Source organism: Rana temporaria, chromosome 1, assembly GCF_905171775.1.
Source record: "Rana temporaria chromosome 1, aRanTem1.1, whole genome shotgun sequence".
Classification (NCBI taxonomy): domain Eukaryota; kingdom Metazoa; phylum Chordata; class Amphibia; order Anura; family Ranidae; genus Rana; species Rana temporaria.
This window is the reverse complement of record NC_053489.1, coordinates 281,441,542-281,463,608: the sequence shown is the minus strand read 5'-3', so window position 1 is coordinate 281,463,608 and position 22,067 is coordinate 281,441,542. Positions and strand designations below refer to the sequence as shown.

Below are 22,067 nucleotides of genomic sequence, written 5' to 3'. Positions count from 1 at the left end.
GGAGATAATATGACCCCTTCATAAAAGCCATAGCAGGTGGAAATATATGGAAACTTGTGTGCAAAGAACAGAAAGGAAGATTCCCCAAGAGATAGAACTGGTGCTGGTGACTTAAACCACAGGCATATTTCAGTTTTGTGTAGACATAACTTTACCTATACTATCAAGGCTTGAAATAATAAGAAATACAGGACCACTTATTAAAGAACTTCACATTTCAAGACATGTTTTCTTCAACTAGAACAAGCACAGAAAACATGTCTTAGTTAACATGGAGATAAGTAATAATTTTTTAACTTAAAAATTAAATTATGGGAAGGAACACATACATTACACTCACTGCATGCACCTGAAGAATGTATAAAGCCATAATAAATGGTGGAGAGTGGTTGGTGTCATGTATATATAGTTTGCACTGTTTGAACTTAATGGCTTGTAATTGTGCTTTAAGATGGTTAAAACACAGCAGCAATAATTGTAAATGCACAGTACCAACTTTTTAATTGTGGATATGGAATGCTGTCTTTTGTAAATTTTGTGTAAAGAATATCCACTGCTCCTTAGTTTAAATTAAATGAATGAATAACAAAATAGCTCCTTTGTTTCAAAGAACCCATGCTAAGGTCAGATTCATAAGCATATTTTGGGCCTCAGTAGAATTAATTTTCTCTCTTCTCCGCTTTACTATCTGTTTGTTTTTTTCCTGTCTGAAGTATCAACCTTCAAAAGGATTACGAATCAGGCAAGGACAGATGGGGGACTACAGAGAACAGACTATACCTTAAAGGCTGGTCTGCCTTAAAACCTTGTAAAAATCACTTAGGTCTGTCTTGATTAGACTGTGAGCTTAAGAAATCAGAAGGGGATTATTTTGTCAGCCTCTTCTGAGAATAAAAAGCAATTTAATGTTTTTTTTTTGTTTTTTTTATATAAATCGTCAATATTTTAAATGCATTGCATATTAGAATATGTTTAATTCCGTTTTATTCACATGATGGATTTGTAAGAACTGCATGATAAAATAAATTATTTCAGTACATTTTTACATTGGTTGAGTTCCCACCCACCAGGGGTTTGCAGTGGCCCCTCAATCACTTTATTGTTTAATCTTTCACATTTGTATTTAATTTCTCAGTACATTTATGTCTGGATCACAGTGGCCTATAAACTAAAGAACCCATACTTGCCCTTACAATTGATACTGTTTATCCAATTGGCAACTATGTACTTATTCAAGAGTGGTAAGTGCAAAGATTTTAGCCTGTTTTGACAAATGCAAAAATTAGAAACAATGTCAAAGGGGTTGACAATAAACACATAAAATGTAACTATTGGGGCAGATCCTCAAAGAAATTACGCCGGCGTATCTCTTGATACGTCGCGTAATTTCAAAGTTTGCGCGTTGTATCTTTGTTTTGGTATCCACAAAACAAGATACGACGGCATCTCGGCTAGATCCGACAGGCGTACGTCTTAGTACACCGTCGGATCTAAGCTGCAATTTTTCGGCGGCCGCTAGGTGGCGTTCCCGTCAAATTCCGCGTTGAGTATGCAAATTAGCTAGTTACGGCGATCCATGAACGTACGTCCGGCCGGCGCATTTTTTTACGCCGTTTGCGTTCGGCTTTTTCCGGCGTATAGTTAAAGCTGCTATTCTGAGGCGTACTCAATGTTAAGTATGGCCGTTGTTCCCGCATCGAATTTTTTATTTTTTACGTCGTTTGCGTAAGTCGTTTGCGAATAGGAATTTGCTAGAATGACGTCACCGGCGTAAGCATTGGCTGGTTCGGTTTAATTTCGAGCATGCGCACTGGGATACCCCCACGGACGGCGCATGCGCAGTTAAAAAAAAACAGTTATTTACGTCGGGTCATAACGTATTTACATAAAACACGCCCCCATTACGTCCATTTGAATTCCGCGCCCTTACGCCACCAGAGGTACACTACGCCACCGTAACTTACGGCGCAAATTCTTTCAGGATCCAAAATAAAATAAATAAGTTACGGCGGCGTAGTGTATCTTAGATACACTGCGCCCGGCGCAAAGGTACGTGGATCTGCCCCATTGGGTGTAAGCTCCCTCCCCCTGAAGTCTAATGCACTAAACCCTGCGCAATAAGATTTGTTATATCTGGTATGCAATTCAACAGAACATTTTGGAGTTTCAGTGGCATCTGCAGATTTCATTTATCAGTGTTAGACCAAAGAGAGTATGCACAATAAAAATATAAGCTTATGAACTCAATGTACTTACCATATGCATACTTACTATACAAATATAACTTTAAACCATCACAGAACTAATAATATACTGTCAATTTTTTTACATTTTATTAGCCAAGTATCAAATCAATAATTCCCATAGACTTGTAGGGGAAAGAGCCAGTTGACATAGGCCCTATTAGCTGGTATGCTGACCTGCTGGTGCAGTACACTATATCAAAACAAGTGTGCAGATCAGGAAAGTTAGCAACAAGTCAGAAACCCAGATCTGCATGTTCTACAGTAAGTATGTGGCTTAAAACAATTGAAGAAAGAAAATCAACATGGCAGCCAGACAACTAATATTTTAAGAAGGAAAACTCAGTAATGAAAGTCTCCTTGTTTGTATCATGTAAGATTTCCCCAAATGCCACCAGTTGTCATTATGGCAAAATAAAGGCCTTTTTGTGATTCTGAGATATATAGCAAGCAAAGACAGTATTATTTTGCTGGGGTTTATTTTTGATTGATTTTAGCAAAAAAAACAAGATTGTTTTAATTATTCAACAACATAACTAAACTTTGGAATGTTTTGCATTAATGTAGAATTGCTATTGATAGTTCAGAATCATAGGGGGAGCATACACAAATATCACATGTGTGTGTTTTCTCTTGTTTGCCATTTTATAGGCTTGTACACCTGTAGTTATGTTCCTCTCTGTTGGACGTGCTGATTCTTGAGCATGCCAGCAATTTGCCATTTCGAAGCTTGAGGCAGGAAAGCTAGAAGGCTGTGCCTTTTCCACTAGCTTTGTTTAAGTAAAGCTTGGTGATAACATTATGTAAAGAACAGTATATGCATTTATTCAAAGCACAAATTTGATAGTAATTTTCTTCTTAGCGGAATTGGTCCCACCAGCATATTTTATTGACCCAAAAGTGTATTTATTAATGTATAGCGTACATAACTATCACGAGTGAATATTTTTCTATTTTACTATGAAAGATTTCTGATCAGGGTTGTCCAAATGTAATCTAAGTTTATTGTCCACCAGCACGCAATCCATGCAAAATGTGGTTCAAGTATTTTGAAAAGAAATTCTAACTTTACTACCTGTATAAATCGCACATGATATTTACCATGAATTTAAAAAGTCAGATGTATTTTAGTCATTGTTGTTTGGAAATGCTTCCTTTTCATAAACCTTTATAGTAAGACCTTTGATGAAAATATTTGTACATTTAAACCTGCCTTGCTTTTATTTTTGAAGTTAAGGGACCAGTAAATCTAAATAAAAGCAATTGTAATGACTACTGTTAACATTTATAAATACGCATGATAAAGAAACAATGCCATAAAGATTTTACTGTTTTTATATAGCTTGTGTTCTCCATATTCCTTTATGTTAGAGCTAATTTAGACATAAAAGAGAAGCATGGCTCAAGGTTTTTTGCCCAAACTTCTCTTCTGTGTCACAAAGGTGCTCTCCTGTGACCTAGAATCAGCTGACAGCAGGCTAAAGCCCCCTGTTAGCCAGTTAGCATTACATAGCCTCTTCAAGTTCTGGAAGGATCCCGACCATATTGTCATTATCCACCCAGCTGCCTGACTGACAGCTGGCTCTGGCTCTCAGTGTGAGGCTGAGTTGAAGCCAGCTGTGCCTGCCCCCTCTCTAGCCTGGTGCTCCAGTGAGCACTGGAGGGGCAGAGCAGAGAGCGGTGACTTACAATCACCACTCTTTGCTGAGAGCTTGTCAAGAACTGAGTGATCAGCGTTCATGTGATTGTTAAGTTCTTAGGCTTAGAGCCAGCTGCAGCATAGAAGTGAGCATGTATGTATTTTTAGTCACCCCAAACTTCTCCTTTAAGCAATATTCTATCAGAGTTAGTGCACGAGGCTAGAAAGTGCCCCTGTTAAAAAGTATTTCTCTGCTATCCCACCTTTTTAAATAAATATTTAATATATCAAACTTGCCAATTTATCTGTTTCCTATAAGAAAGTTCAAGTTCGAAGTGTTCAATAAATGTTATTTAATTCCTAATGAAAAATACTAATATTGTTTTCTTTTACATTCTGCCAGAACATGCAGAGTATATATTGAATTAAAAGAATGGCTCTGGTCATAACTGTCACAGGCACCAGTGTGCTTAAGTCAGCTCTCTACCAAACCTTCAAGCCCTTTAATGGTTGGTGTCACAGCTGGACACATTTGCAGTTACCATTGCAACTGCAGATACAAACAGGAGCTAAGAGGACACTGTTTTTGTCACATAGGACACATTAGTTACACATTAAGACCTGATTATCTGCAGAGTTACCCAAGAATGTTATGTCCCTTAATATAACTTACTCTAGCAAAAGTAAGCTTGGTATTTATGTTTATTGGTCCTTTAGGAGAAATAAAAACTGTGGACTTTTGTAAGATATAGTTTCATACCATCTTCAGAAGCTTATTGACCACTGATGAACAGGTTCTTGACTATTAGCACCAAAGAGATTTTTACTACAGCAATAATATTTGGAATTCATCATGGGCAATAATTGGTCAATGAAAAGGAACAATATTGAGTTAACTTTTTATTTTGTCCTGCATGGTATTGCTGAATCCTTCTTTTACTAAGATGTAATGTAATATCTGAATGTAAATTCACAATGTATCCTAAGGATAATGACAGCATCTTGCTATGTTAAATTTATCATATACACAAACACAATAAGATAATGGTCTTTATGCATAAAATTTGTAGCAAAAAAGTGGAACATTTATTTTCATCATAACCATTCTGAAGTGTAATGTTGTAACCCAAAAAAATATCTATCCTTGTCATAATCAAAATATCAACCTGGCTATCATATTTCTGTATTGCAGTGCTAGCCATGGCATATAGGCTGTCCAATGTGAATTTTCACTTTACATGGGAATTCTCTGTTAGCTTAATGAATCAGGAGAAGCTAAGCTGACTTCCATTAGTCAATCATGTGCAAGCTAAAAATATTTGTTTTTTCTTGTACATGATTGTGTTTCCTTTTCAAATTGAATGTTCACTACATTCAGTAAGCTGAAAGAAAATTACCTGGCAAAGTGAAAATTAATTTTGCAATGAGATTCTTTAGTAAATCAACCCCATGGCTTATTTTCTTAAAGGCAAATAGACAGTTTATTTTGCAAGGTAATTTTCTTTTAGCTTAGTGAACTTTGTGAAAATTCACTTTGCAAAGAATATTGTATCACTTACAAGGAAAATAAACAATGCAATATTTATGCTTGCACACGGTTGTATGATAGAAATCTGCAAAGATTTGCCTCATTTGCTAAGCTATGGTAAAATTCCTTTGAAAAGAGAAAATTCCCTTACAAAGTGAACAGCCCATTTGCTTTTAGTAAATCAACCCTATAGTCTTAAAGGGGTTGATGTGTGAAAATGGGCTAATAGGAAAATTACATGTTGCACATAGCAACCTATCACAATCAATTTTTAAAACCATAAGCTGACTGGTTGCTCTAGGCTGAAAAAATGTTACTGTTAGTACTCATTTCCACAGACCTTATAGCCTTTGGTTAGCATAGATGAAGGTATCAGGTGCAGATTATTAGAGCTTCTGGAAATTTCAGGACAGGGCCATTTCCAAGACTAATCATGTTTCCATTTGCGTTATATTTAATATGTTCAAAAGTTTCTTCTGATGGTTATTGATCACAAAACAAGTTCCACCCTAATTTGCTACTCAAATATGGCATTGTTTTTATGTCTTTGACCATGAGGAAACTATTTATGGTATTTGTTAAATTTTTTAGAAAGTATAACTTTTATATCGTTTTATTACATAAGTATAGCTACAGTAATAAGGGTGGCTAAACAATAAAAAATGACTATATCTAAGTAAAACGTAATATTGATCAAATGCGTCAATGAGTTGAACCTTATATAATATTACTTTATGTGCATGAAATAATTGAAATATTTGCACTGAGTTCTTTTTCCCAAGGAAATGGTGGTCAGCATATTTAAACAGCTGTACCCTAAAGCCATATTAGATTTTTACCAAAACTAAAGATGCTTTGCAGTGTTATCAATGGTGATAAAGATGATGTAGATAAGTATGGTAATGCAAACTGTTTGACGTTTGAAATACATATATATAAATACATTTGCACACATATTGTCATTTTAATTTTACGCTTAGAAAAATATGTTTTTTTCAAAATAATAAGTGATAACATCTTTAGAAGTCAAAATCAAACAGTGAACACAATCTTAATATGTTTTATCACCAATCTTGAATGACCTTATGCTGCAACGCCTCTAAAAAGATACACAGTTTATGATATGAAGTTTTATTATTACTGAATTTTTGTTCAGTTTCATCCAGTACACCATAAGAAATGTTATTAATTAAAAAATTGGACAAATAAGACTATAGCCTCAGCTAATAAGAGCCTATAACTTGCCTTTCCATTCATTGTATATCATATTCTTTCCTTGTAAAAAGAAACAACTTGTAACTCTTTGAAAGCAATATTTATTGACCATGTTATGCAGTAAAATATAAATAATAAATCCAATTCTTAGGCCTCGTACACACGGCCGAGGAACTCGACGTGCCAAACACATCGAGTTCCTCGGCCAGTTCAGCACTGAAGCCGCCGAGGAGCTCGGCGGGGCGAGAGCTCCCATAGAACAACGAGGAAATAGAGAACATGTTCTCTATTTCCTCGCCGAGCTCCTCGTCGGCTTCCTCGGCCGAAAGTGTACACACGGCCGGGTTTCTCGGCAGAATTCAGCCAGAAACTCGGTCGGAAGCTGAAATCTGCCGAGGAAACTGGTCGTGTGTACGGGACCTTATAATTCCCTTTAACTTAAAAAACTATGACACATTTGACAATATATTGTAGGCAAATGGTGGGTGCCATATCTAACCTGTTAAAATATTTCTATTGCACCATATAGAAACAAACATAATTGAAGTACATGACAATTTATTTCTAGCAATATACTATATACTGGAGAAGTGATCAGGATGAAGAGCCATGGAATTAAAAATGCTTTATTTTTTAAAAGTCAAAATATTAATCTTATTAATCTTATGTGACCATGCCCTAGGTGTTTTAAATGGTCAAGACTACTAGCTGTACATTTAAAGACCAAGGCATATTTATCGTTTTTAGCCAAATTTAGGCATATCAGTTAGCTAGAATTTTCCAGTGTTCAAATGTGTATAAGTTTCCTGGATAATCCAACAGTGGCATCTTGTTATTTCCAATTTTGTGTGGAGTCAGATGTTTGATTATGCACATGTGTGCTCTTGAGTGTTGTTTGGGGCCACAGCAGGGAGGTCTCCTCCACCCATGGCACAGCTGTTATAGGCTCAGCTGTTGTCACTGTCTCAGCTGAGTTCTCAATATAGTATTCTCCTTAAGAGAATGGGGCACAGAATTACTGCATTATGCATTCTCTAGAACATTTTCTGTGTCAACATGTGTAGAACCTAAAGACAGGTGACATAGGTAGCTTGGTTGGGAAGGTGAGTGTAGCCTGCTACCACCATATCTGTGGGAGGGGATCTAGCCCAGTGTCCTGGACAGCATTCAAGTGGTTGAAAACCTTCCTAAAAAAACACCCTGCAAGATAAAGGCATAATGAGCTAGTATGCATAGCATACAAGCTCATTATGAATTACGTACCCGAGAATGAAGCCCCCGCAGCCATCCTCGTCTCCCCCTCCAGCCGGCGACATCTATCCCGGAGGTTATTTCTGGGTATGGCGGCTCCGGTCTGTAATTGGCCGGAGCCACAATGATGTCACCGCCGGGAACGTACGTGCCATTGCTTCAGTTGGATAAAGTGCGTATTTGCCACATGACATCAGCACATGCAAATACAGGGATATCTCCTAAACCGTGCAGGTTTAGGAGATATCCAGTGCAGCTACAGGTTAGCCTAATTATAGGCTTGCCTGTAGTTTAAAGTGGTTGTAAAGGGTTTACAACCTCTTTAAAGACCATGCCCAACACATTTTTAAGCAGTGTAATCCTTCTCTAAAATATAAAGTCATTTATATGGGGGACATGGAAATACTTATTAGCATATTTACTTAACAGGAAGCCGACTTAAATTTATCTAAAAATTGTACCCTAATTTACTTGCTTATTAACGTTTACTGCACTACGCCTGATGCTATGAAAAATGATGGTTAGGTTTTTTGAGTCTATCTTTCACTTTGAAGTGATTTTCACAATTGATCCTACCACTAAACACTTGACCCTAACAGTAAATCATAACCATTAGCTATAAATTATTGCTCTGTACTGAAATCTAATTGGTTGCCGTTTTTTTTTAGTGAGCCCCTTGGTTGTATTATTTATTGTGTTCTATTTATAAATATTTTCTGTAGGTGTGATGGGGAAGGAGGCTCTTAGATATATCGGGAGATACTATACACATTCACTACTTTTCATCCCTGCCAATTAGAGTACTCCTAGTCATTATTACATTTTAGCTGTAGTCAACACATGTTGCAAGATGAGCCAGTACATGACTTATGAAGGAAAAACAGTCAACCCACATTTCTTGCATCTCAGGATTGAAGATACATGGTTTGAGAATCTCCAGTTCCTGACAACACTTGTATAGAAAACTACACTCTAAACTTTGTAAGAAAAAAACCTGTATGTATGTTCTGTACAGTCAAAATTATTATTTTGTTTTCTCAAAACATAATGTAATATAGTGAATTTCTTTCTACTTTCCTGTGTTTCCCTAAGATGGGTGACAGCACAGTAATGTGATGTATTACCTTTGTTTCATTTTATCTCTTTGTTTATAGCTTAGCTCTAATGTCTAATTTAATTAAAACTAAATTGCTGGGTCTTTTTTTTCTAGCCATTTGTTCATGGAGCATCTTTTTTTAAAGATGCAAGTGTCCCATGGTTAATTTAGAATGTAATAGATTTTGTCTCTTGTTATGTAAATTATTAGTTTACTGTACTGTTAGCATTCGTTATAAAGCACACATGATTTTTGAATGTTTTCTGTAAATGACAATCAATGTTCCTTTCTTTAATGCTGATGAAAAATAAAACAATAAAAAATATATAATAAAACAAATATGATATCTGACATTATTTCAGTGCTGGCAAGGTTGTGGTAAAGTATGTTTCACATGACTCATGGGCCCTGACCAAATATTGTACTGTATGTGGGACATTGTTCCATTAACTATGCACAGTAATGCTATTTGGTTTTATATTAGTTCTAATAAGCTCATATGCCGCATTTATGGTTCCATATTTTACTATTGTAAAGAGAAAATAGTAAATTAATAATGAGCTGATATGACAAAATAAAATATTTTTGATCTTAAGAGTTGTTGGTACCAAATTCTTCTCACTGCGTTAGGATTTCTGTGATATGACAGGAAATGTCTGAATATTTTACATTTCATTGTAAAATACTGGTATATTCGATTAACCATTCAACAACTTGTGTGTATGCATGTGTATACATCTCCTGGAGGAGTTCAGATACATCTAAATAGTTAATATATGTTCAGACTTCCCAATAGCCTGTGGGACCCTTTTTTTGTGGCCCATAAGGAATCTTCTGTCCAAGTATATCAATTAATAGTTTACAGACTTCTCAACTACCCACCCAGCACTTTTCCAATCTAGGGCTTTAAATACCTATTTCTTACTGAGGAGAGATAGTTCTATAATTATTATGGGCCAGATTCTTAAAAGGCTTACGACGGCGCAACGCCATTTGCGCCGTCGTAAAAGTCCTAATCTGGCCCGGCATATCTATGCGACTGATCAGATCATTAGAATCAGTTACGCATAGATAACCATTAGATCTGACAGGCGTAAGGCTCTTACGCTGTCAGATCTTAGATGCAATTTTTTTTCCCGCCGCTAGGTGTCGCCGACGTCGTTTTCCCCATCGTCTATGCAAATTAGCTATTTACGCGAGATTCCCGAACGTACGCGCGGTCGACGCGGTGAATTTACGACGTTTCCGTAGCATTTGCGACGCGTAAAGTTGCCCCTGCTATATGAGGGGCAACCAATGTTAAGTATGGCCGTCGTTCCCGCGTCGAAATTTAAAAAAGTACGTAGTTTGCGTAAATCGTCCGTGAATGGCGCTGGACGCCATTTACGTTAAAACCAATAACGTCCTTGCAACGTCATTTAGCGCAATGCAGATCGGGAAATTTTAGGGACGGTGCATGCGCAGTACGATCGGCGCGGGAACGCGCCTAATTTAAATGATCCACGCCCCCTACCTGGATCATTTGAATTAGGTGGGCTTGCGCCGGAGAATTTACGCTACGCCACCGCAACTTTACAGGCAAGTGCTTTGTGAATCAAGCACTTGCCTGTAAAACTTGCGGCCGTGTAATGTAAACGAGATACGTTACGCCGCCGGAGTTTTACTCCATTCTACGAGAATCTGGCCCTTAGTCCCTATCTCCTCCCTCACACATACACTGCAGCTGTTGCAGGGATTGGTGTCAAGGACCAAACTAAGGCAGACAACTATAGATGAGTTCTCAGTTAATGAAGGATGAGGCAGTGTAGCACAGGCACTGGGATCAGTGTAAGAGGGTCTCAGGACAGGGTGCTCACATAATGACAGTCAGGGAAGCGTACAGTGCAGGGTACCTGTGTGTACTGTCTGATGCTCAAAGAGTATATATTTTTTAATTCTGGATCCACTAATACAATATATTAGGTTCTGAATATTACAATTCGAAGAGAGAAAAATGTTACTATATTAGTTTATCTTTTCTCCCAGGTGATGCACTTCTCAGTTACACGCACCCTGATTGCTCTGGGAAGTGTTCCTCTAAAATACGACGGTGAACTGTTCCGACGGTGTCCTCATGTTCAATGCAGGGCTATGGTCTTTGCTTTGACCTTGAAAACATGAGAGGACCTGTGGCTTTTGGGGCACAAGGGAAGAAGAGTTTGCAGGGACCAAGGGATCCAATATGTAAAAACTGCTATCTTAATTATACAGTACAGGACACAAGCTGAGTATTCATAGATCCTGGGTTATAGGCCCATACATTCAGCTAATGAGGACATATCCCTTGGCTGCCTCTTCTATAACCCTTCTCCATTCCATAAGTCTTCAGTTTTTGCTAGTATTCTAAGGTGAAATCCCTCTTAGTTTAAAGAGCAACTCCACTATTGTTGAGAAAAAAACATTGTTTGTTGCATATTCTTACCTTTTGTTATTCTGAAGAAATAGCTGTTTGTCTGCTAAATGAATGTGCATTGGAGTGATTTCATAATTATCAATCAGCTGCCTCATTTGCAAGGCTCCAATTAGGAAAATTGCAGGGTCTGCATCCCTTTAGACAAATTTAATTTTTGTTGCAGGGGATGCCAAAACTTCTGGGAAAATCAGTAAGCCAATCACACAAGCAAGAAATCACATTTCAGGGGTGTGTTCTGTACACCATCTGTGTACAGAAGACTTCCAGGGGGCCATATTGCATTGCATTTACAGAATATAACAGAGCTAAAGATTGAGAAGGACTGGTCATTTTTAATAACATTTAGTTACAATATAACTGGCAGTTGCAACTGGTGCTCCATTTTTAAGGGGGCAGCAAACAAACCCCCCTCCCGCATGTTTGCTTGTCAGCTCTGCACTTACACCATCCAAGTCGTGGGCAGCTTCCCCAGCTTCTCCTCCCAGCCTATCCAGTCACTTCTCTTCCCAGTCAATTTGGTCTTAAGACCCGCTTCTTGGCCTTGATTGGCTAGGAGGAGAAGCAGGAAGACAATAGTGAATGTTGATTTGCTAATGTCACAAGTGGGTGGGCTCAGGGCGCAGTGTTCTGCTCCCAGAGCCCAACCTTTTTGAAGCTAGAACCTCAGGCTCTAATCATGTGCTTTAAAAATAAAAAAAATCATAAACATCTGTGCGTCTGGCACCCCACATGAAGATTAGGGGCTGGTGCATGGAGATTAGGGAGGTGGCGCCCCTGCGCCCCTTATGGACCGGCCACCGCTGATAACTGGAGTTGCATTTGTATAGGCTATTTTGTTAAATTTGTTGGTTTTTTTCCCATGAAAGTGGAGTTACCCGTCAACTAGTTTATCAGAAGATAAAATAATAAACTAGTTAAACTAGGAGCAATTTCCTTGTGATATACAGGTTCAGTGTCATGATCCATCCCTATAGAACCCATGGCTCAATTCACTAAAAGATATTGCTAGTGATATTTGGCTGATCTAGATGACTTCTGAAGGTCCTGAGGATGCTATGAGCCTGCATGTATATCATGCATAATTCGTCGTGTCCAATTGTTGGTGTCATTAGCAACCTTTTTGACTTATAGTGTTGATATAGTATTGTATACGCTGTTCTCTAAGGACTAACCAAATTGTACTTTGATCAGCCATAAACATTTTTTAATGCTTGTCTAAATAATGATTGGTTAATATTTTAAAATGTTGTTAGTATCTCTTTAGCTTTTAGGTGTCTATTAAGTCCTAGCCACATGTTTATTCATTTTAGTGTTATGATATTTGGGCCATGTATCCAAATATTGAATGTGATATGTAAAATCTCAATTCAATTCAATAGGTTAATGCAGTATTTACTACAAAAATAAGAAAGTCTCAGTAAATACTGCATACACCTATATAAAAGTAAATTCACTAATTTACACTATTTAACAAATATATTCAATTACTAAGGAGCTGCCACCGATTGCCATCCTTGACAACCAGTGAATAGTTGGCGCATCCTTAGCAACCAGTGACTTATCTGCTGTCAGGGATTGAGTCCCTTCTAAAGCAGAATATAAACCAAAAAACAGTAAAAAAAATGGAGCCAAGCAATGTAGCAGGCGTATTAGCGGGCAAACCCAAAAAATAGGAAAAAAATGCCGCCTTGATGGCAGACGACGCGCCGACTGCTGTCTTTTCATGGTAATGGCTGTTATATAGGCAAGAGCGCCACCCCGTGACATACCCCGCCCCCTTCATGTGACGTCCGAAGGTTCATGCTTGAGGCTTGTAGCATTGGAGCTACAAGCTTGAAGCAGAAAATTGCTCAGGTGTCAACAGGGTCTAAAAAAGGCAATACAAAAAGGCTAACTAGGCTAGAGGGGTGGAGTCACAGAGGTGAGTACCATATGTTGTTGTTATTTAGAAGGAAGATTTAAAAAGCAGTGAATATGATATTCATGAAACATGCAGTGTATCTACCTCATGTATGGGAGGGCTTATTAATATTTGTCACTCCGAAGAGAGCAATGATGTCATGCACATAACAGGCTGTGGCGAATAGTGGGTGTGGCCATGTTGAGCAGTGGGAGAGGCTATAAGGGGTATGGCTAAATAAAACCTACACTGCTCTGAGACTGCACACAGACTGCAGGAGTCTGAAGTGTGTAACACAATGGTTAGGCGGAAGTAATACAGTGCCTCCCAAGAAAAAAATTGCCGCCCCCCCCCCCTATGCAAACCACATGACAAAACCACCTCCAGTACAAATTCCCTAATCTCTGCCTGAATTGCACTTACCGTATCTTGGCATAGCATTGTATCTGCTACTCTGGTGAATGCCTTGGGTTTTGACTGTATATATGTAAATTATGCAGCTGCCAGCTTTTGTCCCCATTCACCTGTCAAACCTGCATCATCAGGGGAAGTGCTCTGAAACTCTTCTTCAGCTCTGTGCTACAGGTCTGATAGGCAGTGAGTGGGCCAATAGGCGGGTATGAAGCCAGCAGCAATAAAATTCACATGCAGGCTTGAGGAAAGAAGATTGGGACAGCCGCACTCCAAAAAAATCCTGGTTTATTAAAAGTTGATCACAAGACAACATGCCACGGCCAAAAAACAGAAAAAAGCTGACGTTTCGCACTATGACTCAGTGCTTATTCATAAGCACTGAGTCATAGTGCGAAACGTCAGCTTTTTTCTGTTTTTTGGCCGTGGCATGTTGTTTTGTGATCAACTTTTAATAAACCAGGATTTTTTTGGAGTGCGGCTGTCCCAATCTTCTTTCCTCAAGCCTGCATTACTATTGCATTGCCTGCACCCAAGGTTCGGATCCAAGGATAGTGGCTCTCCGGTTTCCCTGAGCGGTTATCTTTCTCTTTATGCAGCAGAGTCTCCATCTCCAACCCCATCCTAATACTGCAGGCCATGTCTCATGGGCAATGGCTTTACCTCTGCCATGCATGCTCCAGGGTAGAAACCACAAGGTTCTTCTACTGGCTGGGTCTTAGTGGTGATCTGTCTAGCTGGAGTCAGTCTACACAACAATTACAGGATTCACTCTTGCCAGGGGGACCTGGGCCCAGGATGAGAGGACTGCCTGTACTCCCCTATCAGTGGTCCAGGCTGGGGCACTTGACAGGGGCAAAACTGAGGGTGTGTTAGGAACAGACCCCTCAAAACAGGGATTGTAATTTTTTTAGGAACAGACCCCTTAAAAAAGGGATTGTCGCTGGTAAATCAGGATGAGTTGTAACCAAACTCTAAGATCAACACTGAGTCAACTATCTTAAGTGACAACTAATATTTTATCAGTCTTTGTGGTTTCAGGTGTTCCTTTCTTAAATGCTATAAAATTTCCCTTTAGTACCCAAGACATTCATGACTTCCAAAGGGAAATGATGCCCCAGAGGTGTGCAGCAATTATCCTCTCTGTGTCCAGTTACCGTTGGGCTGATTTACTAAACAAGTTGAAATTAAGTGAACATTCACTTCAGTTATCCAATCATGTGAAAACTATTTGCACATGCCAGGGTTTCAAAGTGAACGGCTAAATTTGTATAGGTTGAATTTCACTAAGTTTCCTGGTGACTTCAAACTGCAATAGCCATTCTATTACATTATGGTATCATTATAAATACAGAGTACTAACCATAGAAATCAGTCTATCCAGAAATAGGAACTTAACAAATTAGCAAGTGAACCTTCAAAAAACAATGTAACAACTTGGTTACGCGCATAATAAAAATGTACAACATGAGACAACAATGTTTTGTGTTTTTTCCCTTTATTATATTATATTTGTCATTACTTCTAAAGAAATGGGATTGCTGATATTTGGTGTTGAGAAAAAGAACCTGAAACTAAAGGATTTAAGAATGTTGACAATATAATGATTTTTTAGTAATTCAGCCTTTTGCCGTATACACACGATTGGAAATTCTGACAAGAAAACCGTGGATTTTTTTCCGACAGAATTTTGGCTCAAACTTGTGTTGCATACACACGGTCACACAAATGTTGTCTGAAATTCCGACCGTCAAGAACGCGGTGACGTACATCACTACAAAGAGCTGAAATAAAAGAAGTTCAATGATTCCGAACATTCGCCAAATTGATTCCGAGCATGCCTGTTTTTTTGTGCGTCGGAATTGCATACAGATGATCGAAATTTTTGACTTTTCCCTTCAGAAAATTTGAGAACCAGCTCTCAAATTTTTGCTGTCAGAAATTCCGACAGAAAATGTCCGATGGAGCCTACACACGGTCGGAATTTCCGACCAAAAGCTCACATAGAACTTTACTTGTCGGAAACTCTGATTGTGTGTACGCGGCATTAGGCTAATTTCACACTGAGGCACTTTGCAGGCGCTATAGCGCTAAAAATAGCACCTGCAAAGCGCCCTGAAAGAGCAACTCCTTTCACTGGAGCGGTGCGCTGGCAAGACGCTCAAAAAATGTCCTGCAGCCGCATCTTTGAGGTGCTGTAGTAGCGGTGAATACATCGCTCCTAAAGTGCCCCTGCCCATTGAAATCAATGGGCAGCTCCTCTGCTGCAGCGGCACTTTGCCAGCAGTTTTAACCCTTTTTTGGCCGCTAGCGGGGGTTAAAAGTGCCCCACTAGTGGCCGAAAAGCGCAGCAAAAACAACGGTCTGTAAGGTTATGTGTGACCTTGTGTAAAGTCCACTATTGCTGTTTGATTTTTTTATTTGAATATATTTAGATTATATATCAGACAGGAGGCTCATATCTTATGCATTAATCTTCCTTTATTAATGCTCACAGCAGAATGTATTTCTACAAAACTTCAATGTAAAAAACTTTTCAAAATAACTACCACCCCCAGCAGTCCATACAGTCTCTAACCTACGGGGACCTCCATAAAAGGGGACTGTCTGCGGTGGCTCTTCCTCTTTCTTTCTGCTCACAGATAAGATAAGTATTGATTTCATATGATTACAATTTCTAGTGCAGTCAGTGCAGGGATTCCCCTGTCATTTCTCCTGACTGCTATTACCCTAATTGTATATATATATATATATTCCTCTAGATTATCCTTATTTAGGATCTTCTTCTGTATGTATTTAATTGTATATATATAATGTTTCCATGTATTGTCTTTGCCTTGTAATGTACATTACATTAATAGGTTCTTTCCCCTATTGTAATTGCGCTATTCCGCTCTGTCAATCGGGGGACTCTTTTCCCCTTCTCTTCACCTGGTACTATCCCCTTGCACAGATCGCCCTGCGCCATACCGCCGCCATTCTGAAGGAGGATCCTTCTTCTTCCTCCTCTCAGCGCGCGCGTACGGGGGGCGGAGCTACGTTCTCGTCCACCCGACCAATCAGCGCCCAGCGGGGAAGTCTCGCGAGACTTCGTTCCCGGGCGCTGGTGATCTCAAGCTCCTCTCCCCTCCGTCACCAGTCTGGCGCCGACGGAAGGGAGGACAGGACGGAGCCCATAGTGAGAGCCCTGCCTAGGTATTTCTGTGCCCAATAATCTGCAGAGCCATCCGTTTTTTAGACTGCATAACCCCTGCAGTGCCATCCGTCCTAGACTGCAAAGATCTTTGCAGAGTCAGACACTAAACTGCACTATCCACCTGGAAGCAGTATCCCTCATAGGTTTTCCTTTTAAAATTACATGCTGACATACACTGAGTGCCTCTCAATTGCAGGACATCATACACATGTCCATCCAGGCTGCATTGGCATCCACCACCCCATCCGCTTGGACGCTACAGCCCAATAATACTAATACAGTACCATCCCAATAGGATGAACCTCCCTCAAAAAAGGGAAAATCCTCACATAAGAGGAAGCACACTTTGGTGGTGCATGACTCCCCGGCAGGGGAAGTAAACAATTTGCATCAGGTAGCCCCCACCACGGTCTACCAACCTCAGCATCAGTCCGAAACTTCTCGACCCCTGGACCCCAGGGAGACTCAAAAGGGGTATAGAGCCTCTAGGAGGGCTAAACCGGACTCATACATTGATTCCTCGGAGGACGATTCAGCCGATCCCTCTCAGGGATTGGACGTATCAGACACCGAATCATACGTAGAGGATGCTGGGGCCACGGCGCTTGACACAGCCGCCAATCCTGCCACGCAGGACCAAGTCCTTCTGGACGCACTTGGGGAACCTTTCTTCCACCCGGACGCAATTACCCATCCGCGTTCGGGGGAATGGACCCCACTGCCACATGTGGCAGAATATGTGGAATTATGGGCCAGGAAGTCTTTAGATAGGACTGCCCGCAACAAATTGAGGGCTGAATGCCCTAGACCCTCCATACCCAAAAAAGTGGTAGCCACCCCGGAGGTGGACCCGGTCCTAACCAAGTATCTCCTTAAAACGGGGAAGTTTCAGAAGAAGGGTATTGAACGATCATTTCGCTCAATACAGGACCGCGTCCTGGACCTCATGGGTCCACTTACTAAGATACTCAATTTGTCCGAACAAGCTGCAGCTTCGGGAGAACCTGTTGATCTCCCACAACTAAGGGGTTGGGCACAAAGAGCCCTATGCCTAGCCGGCACTGCCAACACGGCATGCTCCGTGGAGCGGCGCAGATCCATCCTCATGCGCCTTGACCCCCAGCTTTCACATCTGGCGGAGTCCGAACCCGGCCCATCGGCTGAGGGCATGCTTTTTGGTGACATGGTCATCAAAGACATTAATAAATTTGTAGGCTTATTCACCAGCCTAGACAAGGCACAGAACTCCTTAAGGAGGACAGGAACCAATAAGGTTTTCAACAGGGCCGGCAGAAGTAGAGGCCGTTCTGCCGGCCGTGCCAACTACTATAGGCCACAGGGTAGAACACCGGCTCAGTACCACTACCAGGCTCCATCCTACGCCCCACCTGTGGCTCAACCGGCGCCCTTTTTTCCTCCCAGAGGCAGACCTTGGCGCGGACGTGGAGGACGCGGTTATCCTCGATCCCGACCTCCTACTGGTAAGCATACCCCACACCATACTCGATCACATTCCTGTGGGGGGTCGTCTGAGATTTTTTACCCACGCCTGGTCTGCGATTACGGCAGACGCGTGGATCCTAAACTCAGTAAGGGGGTTCGTGATAGACATACTTGTCCCACCCCCTCTCAACATCATCCCCCCTCCCATTCGGTTTGCAAAACGAAACTCCCTTCTCATAGACAAGGAAATATTAGACCTGATTTCCAAACAGGCTATTATAGAAGTGCATCCTTCTTCCCCAGGGTTCATGAGCAACCTCTTCCTAGTACACAAAAAAGGAGGAGGATACCGACCAGTGATCAACCTCAGGGGCCTAAACCAGTACATTCAATACCGGCATTTCAAGATGGAAGGAATTCACTTCCTTCGGGACCTACTCCATCCTGGAGACTGGCTCGTAAAGATAGATCTAAAGGACGCATACCTTACGGTCCCCATTCACCCAGAATCCCAATACCTTCTCCGCTTCCCATGGAAGGGCAAAATATGGCAATTTACTTGCCTCCCGTTCGGACTGTCGTCCGCCCCATGGTGTTTCACCAAGATCATGAAACCTGTGGTGGCAGCTCTGAGGAGCAGGGGAGTACGTCTAATCATCTACCTAGACGACATACTCATTATGGCCTATTCCAAGAACCAGGCCCTTCTCCACATGTCCTGGGCTATATCCCTTTTACAAGGACTGGGCTTTGTAATCAATCACGACAAATCGATCTTAATCCCATCCCAACAGATGGAATTTTTAGGATTTACAGTGGACACGGTCCTATCCACCCTCAGTCTACCCAAGACCAAACTCACTCTAATCCGCAAAGAAATTCGGTCAGCGCTACGCAGAGGATACCTTTCCCTCCGTACGCTAGCACGCCTAGTAGGCCTACTGGCGGCGTCTATCCAAGCCATATTTCCGGCCCCATTACATTACAGAGCCCTTCAGAGGCTCAAAATTATGCACCTGAGACAAGGCCTCAGGTATTCAGACGAAATTCCCCTCTGCCAAGAAACCACCGAGGAGTTACGTTGGTGGCTTTACCACGCCGTTGAGTGGAACGGCAGAACCATCTTCAATCCCAGTCCGGATATCGTCATAGAGTCGGACGCCAGTCGCCTGGGCTGGGGCGCCCGGTGCGGCGCAGCCTCCACAGGGGGAACTTGGTCCTCTTCGGAGACTTCTCTCCATATAAATGCGCTAGAGCTGTTGGCAGCTCTGTTCGCGGTCAAGAGTTTCATGCCTTATACTCCCACATGCTGCATCCTTTTTCGCATGGACAATGTGGCGGCGGTGCAATACGTCAACCGCCTGGGAGGCACCAAATCCAGAACCTTGGCCTATATTGCAAAGGACTTCTGGCACTTTTGTCTAACCCACGGCATCACTCCTATAGCGGAGTACATCCCGGGAATTCACAACTCGGTGGCCAATTGTAACTCCCGGTATCTGCGCGATTCCAGCGACTGGAGACTAGATCGCTCGACATTTCTTCTCTTACAAAAGCTCTGGGGACCGCTATCCTTCGATCTCTTTGCGTCCCGACTCAACCACCAACTGCCTTGCTTCTTCAGCTGGAGGCCGGATCCAGAGGCTTATGCAGTGGACGCTCTCCGCCAACCTTGGCCAGAGGGAACACACTACGCTTTTCCTCCCTTCCAACTAATCCCCAGACTTCTCCTAGTCTCCAACCTGGGAGCGATCGTGGTGCTGATTACACCATGGTGGCCGACCCAACCTTGGTTCCCAATTCTACTGGAGATGTCCATAGATTTTCCCAGACTGGTTCCACAGTTTCCCCACCTTCTCACCGGTCCGAACGGGGAACCCCATCCCCTAATTCAAGAGAACAACCTTCCACTTCTCGCGTGGTTAGTCTCCGGGTCCCAATCTCTCATAGAGTCCTTTCAGACTCAGCTCAGAATCTCCTCGCCATGGCCTGGGCCCCCGGGACTAGATCGGCATATCGATCGGCCTGGAGACGATGGGTCCGTTGGTGTGATCAACAACAGGTTGATCCCGTACAGGCACCTGTATCACTAGTAGTCAATTACCTGGCAGATTCATTTGATTCCGGTAGCTCATACAGTTTAATCAACATCTATCGGTCAGCAATTTCGGCCTAACACCATCCCGTAGACTCCCTGCCTGTTGGCAGACATCCACTAGTGTGTCGTCTGCTACGGGTGCAAGATTCCAACGTCCCCCTAGGCCTAGATACCAAGCGACCTGGGATGTGTCCAAGGTGCTTGATATGTTCGCCAGTTGGGGGGACAACACGGATCTATCATTGAAGCTCCTGTCCATAAAACTTACGGTCCTTCTTTGTCTGATTTCCGTCAAACGGGTATCCGATGTTAGAGCTCTAGATATCTCCAGACGCCAATTCTCACCACAAGGGGTTCTATTCTCCATAGTACGTAGAACGAAAACTGGCATTACCTCGGTGTTTTACCCCTCATTCCCGGATCATCCACTCCTCTGTGTCGTTCGTTGCCTACGGGCATACGAACTACGGACATCTGACCTACGACCTGCAGATTCTTCCCAACTTCTTGTGTCATATGTTAGACCTCATTCACCGGTCTCGTCTACCTCTCTAGCACGCTGGGTGAGAACCGCCATGGAAATGGCGGGCATTGACGTTACCATGTTCGGTGCACACTTCACCAGGAGTGCTATGGCTACCAAAGTTCTCGTCTCAGGAGGCTCGCTCTCCGATCTCTTGAGAGCAGCGGATTGGTCTTCGGAATCCACGTTCCGCCAATTCTACTTCAGACCTCAGGATCATATCTCATTGTCAGTCATCTCTTAAGACTAATATAAGCTGTGTATTGTTGTATTATATACTGTTTACGGTTAGCTTTGAACTTGCATAAGATATGAGCCTCCTGTCTGATATATAATTTGAGATTTTCCTAGCTTGTGACGGAAAATATTGATTATATGAAGACAGGAGGCGAGTATCTTCCCTCCCTATTATGGCTGTTTTTTCTTCTTCACAGGCTACTGAAGCTCCGCGTACGTCCTTTCGACGGACTCTTCAGTTTGGAGGATGAGGGACTCCCATCTTTCTACTGATACACAGTTTCTACTTTGAGATCCCCTGTTGGGATTGGTCGTTCCTGGAACCCCGTTGGGTTATGGTCAGTGGTTAGCGGCTCCCTGGGAGCTGTTGGACGTCGACCGGCTGGTCTGGACTCCGAAGTTACACCTCTGTCCTACGTTGACACTGTTTTTTCCTCTAGACATCATCGCATAAAGAAAGAGGAAGAGCCACCGCAGACAGTCCCCTTTTATGGAGGTCCCCATAGGGGCGTGGTTAGAGACTGTATGGACTGCTGGGGGTGGTAGTTATTTTGAAAAGTTTTTTACATTGAAGTTTTGTAGAAATACATTCTGCTGTGAGCATTAATAAAGGAAGATTAATGCATAAGATACTCGCCTCCTGTCTTCATATAATCAATATTTTCCGTCACAAGCTAGGAAAATCTCAAATTATGAAATGATGTTTTGTTTTTACTGAAGTAAGTTTGGTAATTTTAGTTTCAGGAGCATAGAGTATTATCTGGAGTTCAGTTTATTATATTCTGGTTGCAAGAGTGTCTCTTCAAGAGTAGAGCTTTGAAAGGTCACCCCATTA

General features: G+C 41.6%; 1 protein-coding gene across 1 annotated transcript; it reads left to right on the top strand.

Moving 5' to 3' along the window:
• Nucleotides 1-12,452: 12,452 nt before the first annotated feature.
• LOC120914355 lies at nt 12,453-21,834 on the top strand. Its single transcript, XM_040325068.1, has 3 exons — nt 12,453-12,491; nt 17,227-18,412; nt 21,430-21,834. The coding sequence occupies exons 1-3, from the start codon at nt 12,453-12,455 to the stop codon at nt 21,435-21,437; spliced, it is 1,233 nt and encodes a 410-aa protein (XP_040181002.1). The 3' UTR covers nt 21,438-21,834.
• Nucleotides 21,835-22,067: the final 233 nt, after the last annotated feature.

Bases quoted from the DNA above. Each gene is read 5' to 3' on its own strand.
- LOC120914355 (XM_040325068.1), top strand. From the start codon at position 12,453: ATGACTTCTGAAGGTCCTGAGGATGCTATGAGCCTGCAT. The intron at 12,492-17,226 runs GTATATCATGCA...CCATCCCAATAG, and splicing joins AGGATGCTATGAGCCTGCAT to GATGAACCTCCCTCAAAAAA.